Below are 8,347 nucleotides of genomic sequence, written 5' to 3'. Positions count from 1 at the left end.
ACAGTGAACCTCACTCTCACTGAATTAACACTACTATTTATAGAGAGAACGAGGAAAAAAAAGAAGGTGAGTGTGTGAATGGATCATAATTTTTAAGTTGGATGGATCTTGGTAGATACAAAAATAGTGATGTGGCAAGGGTTAATGTAAAATGATCACTCACAGCTTTTCACTGTTCTCTTCATTTCCGAGTGGGTGCCACAAGTTAATTGCTACCATTACAAACCATTATGCAGGACATAGAGAGAGAAGTGTAGCTTAGTCAGTCTTTATGGCTGGATAAAGGGCATTTTACACAACACATTTGCGGAAGAAATGTGTGTGTGTGCTGTTAGGAGAGAGAACCCGATCTGATGTTATTTCAGGGTTTCTGCATTAAACTGTGGCTAATTAATGTCATGACCTCTTGACAGACAAGCCCCCATTGAGACCAAACATTTACCAGCCAGCACTAAGCATTAGAGCAAGGGAAACATGAAATCCAGAAACGACACAGCGTGACAGATGGATATCATTTATTCATTGATGTCATCCATTTACTTCCAGATTTAATAATGAACAAAACAAACACGCAAAGCAAAATGAGCACGAGTCAAATTATTGACATTTACAACATACATATCCATAAACACACACACACACACACACACTTGTGTAAGAGTCTATTTGTTTTAGAAGTTGATGGTTTGTGTCTAAAAATTGACCATCAGTTTGTTTGTTTATCTATCCAGCAAGCTTTCCAGAAAAATGACTGTCTGTTTGTGAGCATGTTATTGAAGACTGATCCGAGTTCTTGAGATCAATTAGATTTTGACCAAATCTTTCCACTTCCACGCAATCTGGAACACAGAAAATATGTTTTTTTTTCTGTTAAGCATTTGGCACTTAAACTAATTAAATGATTGTCTAATGCAATGTAATAAAATTATTACCAGGCAATAAGTAGCAGTTTAATACACTCAGACACAGAGTGGCACAGTTTCTAAATGTTAATGGTGAGTCTCCACTGAGATGCTTTTAAAGCCTTGGACTTGAATTAATCTGTGTCAGATCCGTCCTGAATAAATTACACCTCTTCTTAACTGACACTGTTAGAGAAAGCAGTGGTGATCAAACCCTCTCTCTCTCTCTCTCTCTCTCTCTCGAACACATCCTGACATGAAATTTCCAAACCAGGACACAGACAATTTTAAACTCATCCGGGCTTAATTAGGACTATAAGCCTGTGGGTTATAAATCACACTAAACTAAAGCAAGATAACAGTACATCAAATACACAACTATGCACCAACAATCATAAATCATTTTTTACACCCTTACACTAAAAACACCAGTGAATTCAAACTCTCAGCGATGTGATTCTGTATGAAGTGATGCGTAGATGAGGGATTTAATAATGAATAAATGTACTTTGCATGTGACGTCTTCAATTTGCACCTGCTGCGCTGTGAGCTGCACTGTGATTTATAATATGTTAGAGTTATTTATAAACTTTACAAAGTTGAAAGAAATTAAACTGGTAAGAGAAAGTGAATGAACATAAATATTAGAAAAACATTTTTCAAAGCTTTTTGTCAGAAAGCCCTAAACCCTAAACAACAGTTACCTTACCCTTTGACCTTCGAACTCTTTTTTCCTGGTTGCCGTGGCTCCTGAGAGGAAGCAGGGTCTCTTGGCTCAGCAGGCTGATCTGCATCCTGATTGGATGCTGCCCCAGCAGGGGCGGGGCCAGACGATGGGGAAGCAGAGCTTGCCTTTAGGGTTTTCTGTAAGTTTGATACCTAACAAAGAAACCAAGGTATATATACATTTTCCTGCAAATAAATCCTGTACTTTTCAAGGAAGTATAATAATTAAAAGACATTAAAAAGAAGTACATGAAAGACGGTAAGGATAAATGGAAAAGAAAACAGGTTTCAGAGCAGCTTTACAGAAAATGATGCTTAATGTCTTATGGCCCCAACTGAGCAAGGCAAATGCGGCAAGAAAAAACTGTAAAAACAAAATTCACCTAATTACCTGAGATAATTAAGTAAAAAGAGGCAAGAATAACAATTAGGTAAGACTATCACTACGCAATATCCTAGCCAAAAGAATTCACAATAACTATATTAAGGTGATATCTTTTCAAATGAAACAAATAAATACAATTGTGCTTTAAGACAAATCTCTTTAATTTTGGTTTATTTTGGTTATAACACTCAAATGTAGTTGTGGTTAATATTAAACAGGTATAAAACCACCATCTGCTATGTTGAAGTGTCAACGAAAAACTGACAGATTTAGTTTTTTGATATGTGAAATATTAACATGATATCAATAACCAGCTATTTATATCACAGTTATTCTCAATACAGTACTCTGTATTGACCTATACTGTACACTGCCTACTGCTTTAAAAAATAAGAGAAGATAGTATGCCATTCCGGACATAGGCTAACGCTTAAGACGGCATAAACATTTTCTCTTCAAATTACTTCGTATATCAATACAAAACTGGCTTTACATGTACCAAGGGTCTGATTGTGATGATTCACACATACCTCTGTCTCCACTTGTACTTTGACCTTGAGCTGGCTCTCTCTGTACTGATTTGCCCTTGACACCTGTTCCTCAATACCACACAGAACTGCTTCACAGCCTGAACACCTGAGAGACATATTCAACAGCTTTTATTACAAAAATCATAAAATCGATACATCACTCAGCACGCTGACATGCACACTTACCACTCTTGCAGTGTATTGACAATGTTGGGTAATTCGTTGGGGCCCAAGTCTCGACCTATGCTGCAATCCACCTCTACCTGCTGGTTCCTCTGGTCCAGTTTGCCGTGTATAATGTCACTGTAAACAGCCTCGATCAGCAGGTCTTCCAGCTCTCGCACATTCTTCAATTCTAACTGCTGGAGCAGTAGCGAGTATGGCAGACACTATTGAGAGAGAGACATTTTAGGATGAGTTATAGGCTTTGGGGATGTTCAAAATGTAATTTATTTCGTACTAGTAATATTATACAAGCTTAATAAAAGAATATCGGATTGAAAAATAATAACAGTCTATAGCAATATTGCCAAAAGCAATTTGTAAACCACGAAAACAGTAATCGATGTAAAGTCACAATGGCTTGATAATGGATGACTCAATACCTTTAGGTTGGAGGCGAGACTGATGATTGACAGGTGACGAAGTTTGTTTCTTTGGGCAGGTGTAAGCTCAGGAAGCGAGGCTGCTCTTTCTAAAGGAAAAACATACAGTTAAGGGATAGTTCAACCCCCCAAAACATTTTTTATCATTTACCCACCCTCTTGTCCAAAGCTGCATGACTTTCTTCTACAGAACACAAAATAAATATTTTGAGGAACGCTTGTAATGAAACAACATTGGACCCCCATGGACACAAAACAACAGAGACATTTCTCAAAATATCTTCTTTTGTGTTTCGCACAAGAATCATATACAGGTTTTGCATAGTGTGAATAAATGACATGGACCAAAGACACCTGCCTCCACCTCACAATAGCTAACTTATTTAGTGTAGTAAGCGCAGTTCATTCGGTGTAAAACCTCATTTTGAGTCAGAGAAGAGAATGAAGGCACTGCCTCAGGGGGCTAATATCTGGTCAGATCATTTGTTGTCATGGTTACCTTTGTAGTCACTGTAGGTTCCATACGCAAAAAGATTGAGAAGCTGATAGACTGGAGCATGGGGACCCGTCTCCAGCTGGAGAGAGAGAGAGAGAGAGAGAGAGAGGTGTATAACAGTGCCAACATATTACTGAATGGTATAGCACTTTAGTTAGGTCCTTTGGGATGACAGGGCTTTTGGATAAAGACGAGTAAGTGCTGAATTTCATCTGCGGGATCTCTGTGCTGCGTGTCAAGTGTGAAAAGAGCTTTCATGTAGACATCTGAAGACATGTGTTACAGACTTCTAAGAAAATGCTGTAATGTAATGTGTACATGTAATGAGAAGAAATTCTGATTCACTTTAAAAGCATATTGTACTGTTTTTAAAAGAAAAATCAGTATTTCATGTTTTTTCTTGACATCCCAAACTTTTAATCAGAAGCAGCGTAAATGTCTGAAATTGTTTGTAGAAAATATAATTGCGTAAAAACATTAGTTTCTTTAACTACAAAACAAAAAACATATGTAATAAACACGTTTATGAATGGATTTGTTTGAATTATCAGACCAAATATATATCAGCCAATAAGAACACAGAATAGATGGGAACTCTTTCAATGCCATTTTAAAAGCATTTTCTCATTTCTTAGTTACAACATAATTCCCATAGTAACATTTGTGTTATTCCATAGGTTAGATGAGTCTCTTATTATTCAATTAGTGGGAAATTCCGGCATTATGTGACATTTTCAGTCAAAACTTGAAGTCAAATTCTGTGAGACACATTCATCCTCACCTCACGGACATTGGGGAGTTCTAGTATATCTGAGAACACGTAGAGGCCTGGGGTTTCCAAAAGAGAGCTTATAGCCTGAGCCAGAGCTGAACCAGAGAGAGACACCAACTGATCCACCTCCATCTGACACGAAAGAGAAGCAAGACTTTAAACAACCACTGAACTGTTCCACAGGGTTTGAAACAGTGAGCGAAGATCCAGCAAACCAGCTTGTGAAGAGACGGCTATATAGAACTGAAAAGTGTTCAATATTTATGGCGAGACTTTCAGTATTTACTTCTCCAGCCTTTCATTAAATCTGCCCTAAAAAAGCACAACATTCAATAATTCATGTACAATAAACTGGTTTCATTGGCTTGTTAAATCGCCGTTCATCATATAATATGCCTATAACGATTCAAGGATTTAGTATGACAAGTGGTGGCTCAAGGTAAAATAAGTTACCACACTAGCAGGACATCAAGCATCATACACTTTAATACTGATTAAAACACTCATGCCAACGTGCATGAGAATAGTAGTATTATTAAGAATAGTATTACAAACGATGTAAACGTTATGGTGTGTGTAACCATGCAGGATTTCTAATATGTACGCACTTTTTTATATATGGTGGGATATTGGATTATTATAGTAAACAGACGTGTGAAAAATGTGCTGTTCCTTGACATGTTTGTAAAAAACAGCATGTACTCTTCACCGCACAGAAACATAACAGCACATGGACCGGTAACTCCAGTTTAACCATACAATAACTTGTTTGAATGCAATCTAAATGCATTTTATGATGTTTGAAACTACAATTCGTAAGGTTAAAGAATTAATCAGCTGTCGACTCGTGTTCAATGCACCGGCAAGAAGCACATCAACATTAGCAACTAGGCCTTATCATTTTAAAACTAAGTTCGTATATAGCTATACTGTGTAACATACGTTCCCAAGCTAACGCGATTTTATAATAATAACGTGAAACCGGATTTCGCATATCGAAAGCATGCAGATAAAGTCATATTACCTTATTTATAAAGACTGAGGTTGTTTGTCTCAACTGTGGTATCGCTGCTACTTCCGTTAGCAAACGTCTTACGAAACAAAAGCGTCGTCCTCTGATTGGTCGAGGGATGAAGAGGGCATGACCGTGGTGCAACGAGAAAATGAAAGCGTGACTGGACACACAGCGACACCTCCTGGTCACGAGATGTCACATCGATTTTATGTTTTACAATCTGGTCACTTTTTAAACGAAATAAATAAACGAAGAGTTTGGTTCCAAAATGAGATATAATCGTGTTTTATTGTTGTCGATAAAGATGTACTAAAACATCAAACTTAAAACCATACTGTAGTCTCATCAAGTGTTTGACATAACAAACATGTTGAAATATGTTAGTTTATATGAATGTGCTTAAAAGTTTGATTTCCACAAATAGATTTGAAACCGTGCCTGGACACTTTGTCTGCTTACGTAAGACTATAGATTTTGGGGGAAAACATTATTGTGCAATGTTTGAATTTCTCTCCAAAATAGTTAAACATTCACGCACAAGTTAAAAAAACACTACTTGAAGTTTTTAATATTGTTTATAAAAAAAGGGCAATTTACATTTTACAAAGATACATTTTTTAACTCATTTTTGCACACTTTTTACACGTCGATTGTGATTGGATCCATCTCACAGATTCGTTTGTATTGAAATCACAGGGCACGTCGAACCAAGTTTTGGAGCGCGAGTCCAGCACTGCGCAGTCTTCTCCGTGAACCCCACCCGACTGGTGATTATTGGGCTCTTCGTGCCAATCATTCCAGAATCTACAAATGAACAGGGAAAAAATTATTTTAAAATGAAAAAAACTTGTACCAGGGTGGAGTGTGGGCTGTAAACGTCATTAGTTAAAAACAATAGAACGAAGATTTCCTGTCATCGTAATAAAAACTTGAGCCTGCGCGCACTCACGTCTTATTAACAACCGTGTCGTCCACCCATTTCCACACCCCTTCAGTCTCGGAGTCTGATAAACCAATCCAGAAGTGATAGTCAAATCCACCAAGGTTGCGTGCAACGCTAATCCAGAAGTGATAGTCAAATCCACCAAGGTTGCGTGCAACGCTTTCCAGGTTGTGCTACATTAAAACAAACAGCGACAAAAAACTTTGTTTTGACTATAACAGTGGATAGGCCATTTAGGACTTAACTCAAATCCATTCACAAACAAACTCACGTGTTGTTCGTGGCTGTGCAGTATAGTTAGATGGCCGCCCATGGATGCACAGCTCTCTTTGCTGTGCTTCCAGTCAAGCTTATCCTCACTAAAGAGATAACACCTCCCTTCTAAATGCAGCCAAGCCTCTGGACATGGCCTACACTGGATCACTAAAGAGGAGAGTTTATTAAAAGAAAATATGTGTAAATGAGGGAGAGAGTAAAAAAAGTTAAAACCCCAAAGGAATGTTTTTCATTTGACTAATTGTGTGTGATGTCATTAGAAAGCCACTGAGGAAGACCAAAAATAAATGTCCATCCATCCATTTTCTTCTGCTTATCCGGGGCCGGGTCGCGGGGGCAGCAGAGATGCCCAGACATCCCTCACCCTAGACACTTCCTCTAGCTCTTCCGGGGGGACACCGAGGCGTTCCCAGGCCAGCCGGGAGACATAGTCCCACCCACCCCGGGGTCTCCTCCCGGTCGGACGGGCCTGGAATACCTTCCGGGGAAGGCGTCCGGTAGGCATCCGGAACAGATGCCCAAGCCACCTCAACTGACCCCTCTCGATGTGGAGGAGCAGCGGCTCTACTCCGAGCTCCTCCCGGGTGACCGAGCTTCTCACCCTATCTCTAAGGGATCGCCCAGCCACCGTGCGGAGGAAGCTCATTTTGACCGCCTGTGTCCGGGATATTGTCCTTTCGGTCATGACCAAAGCTCATGGCCATAGGTGAGAGTAGGAACGTAGATTGACCGGTAAATTGAGATGCCTTCAGTACTCCAAAAATAAATGTTAAATGAGTAAATCACATTTGAAGAATGTTTCACCTGGTTTTGAACATGTCTGTCCTAGAGTTGTGTATTCAGAGCAAAGACGGGAGAAGCGTTCTTGCATAGCAGTGAGTTTTAGAGAAAGCGAGCCAGCTTCAGATTCTTCACTGCTGGCTGACTCTGCTGTGGGAGATGATCCGGCACGGTTTACTACTAGAAAATGAGAGAAAGAGAGTGAATTTACAAACAATGAAAGCTGCTTAAAGCACAAAAAGAATTAGAAGCTTTTTTCAGTGATTTTTTATTATTTAACATCAAAATGTATTGAATGTTTTGCCATAATTATGTGCAACTTATTTGCATCTTTGGTTTGCATTCTTGGCAACCTGGCATTGTATGCAGTTCAGATGCGTATGTATGGCTACACAAATGTATAAATATTTGTCATGCTAATAACGATACAATTTAATATCCATTCATATAACAACCTATAACGCATGTTGGCCTAGATTTACATACATTTCATGTATTTTGGCACTATGAACATGTGGTATGAAAGTGTGTTTACTTACACAGAACACAGAGTGCTATGTTTGCACAAACTGAGGCCAATAGTCCCACAAACAGGACAAGAGAAGTCTGCCCTCTCAAACAGTTGATCCTTTTATAAACACCTGATGGAACACAAGATCAATGTAACATCATTTGTTATTACTCTGACTGTGCACACATGCAACACAAATTCTCACCAACTCTCCGCCCCAGTTCACAAACATTACAGACGTGAATGCACATGTAAGTTACCTTGTTTGCCCTGTAATGTGTTGAGTATAAGTTTGTTCCCACTATAAGAGACATTCTCTGTAAGCTCTTGTAGAGTGGTATAGTTTTCAATTTCTTCCATCTTGAGAAGTTCAGTAGATCTGCCACCCGCCTGGTACTAGTATAAA

At 38.8% G+C, this 8,347-nt stretch overlaps 2 protein-coding genes across 3 annotated transcripts; both read right to left on the bottom strand.

The window, feature by feature from the left end:
- Positions 1-253: 253 nt before the first annotated feature.
- Positions 254-5,544, bottom strand: cops7a (COP9 constitutive photomorphogenic homolog subunit 7A). Of its 2 annotated transcripts, none has more exons than XM_079470352.1 (8): positions 5,441-5,544; positions 4,426-4,548; positions 3,648-3,723; positions 3,149-3,237; positions 2,730-2,932; positions 2,544-2,649; positions 1,612-1,781; positions 254-839 (listed from the first exon to the last, which is right to left on the bottom strand). In XM_079470352.1, exons 2-8 carry the CDS (start codon positions 4,546-4,548, stop codon positions 800-802), a joined length of 807 nt encoding a protein of 268 aa, XP_079326478.1. In that variant the 5' UTR covers positions 5,441-5,544; the 3' UTR covers positions 254-799. The 2 variants fall into 2 exon arrangements, with proteins under 2 accessions (XP_079326478.1, XP_079326479.1); XM_079470353.1 differs by having other exon boundaries at positions 500-839; positions 1,607-1,781; positions 5,441-5,523.
- Positions 5,545-5,706: 162 nt separating this feature from the next.
- cldc1 (C-type lectin domain containing 1) lies at positions 5,707-8,347 on the bottom strand. Its single transcript, XM_079470351.1, is given in 7 exon segments — positions 5,707-6,120; positions 6,123-6,235; positions 6,381-6,488; positions 6,638-6,797; positions 7,455-7,610; positions 7,970-8,071; positions 8,202-8,347. Coding segments are annotated over 7 exon segments (789 nt in total). The 5' UTR covers positions 8,302-8,347; the 3' UTR covers positions 5,707-6,070.

Source organism: Barbatula barbatula (assembly GCF_947034865.1).
Source record: "Barbatula barbatula genome assembly, chromosome: 12".
Lineage (NCBI taxonomy): Eukaryota > Metazoa > Chordata > Actinopteri > Cypriniformes > Nemacheilidae > Barbatula > Barbatula barbatula.
This window is presented reverse-complemented; position numbering and strand designations above follow the sequence as displayed.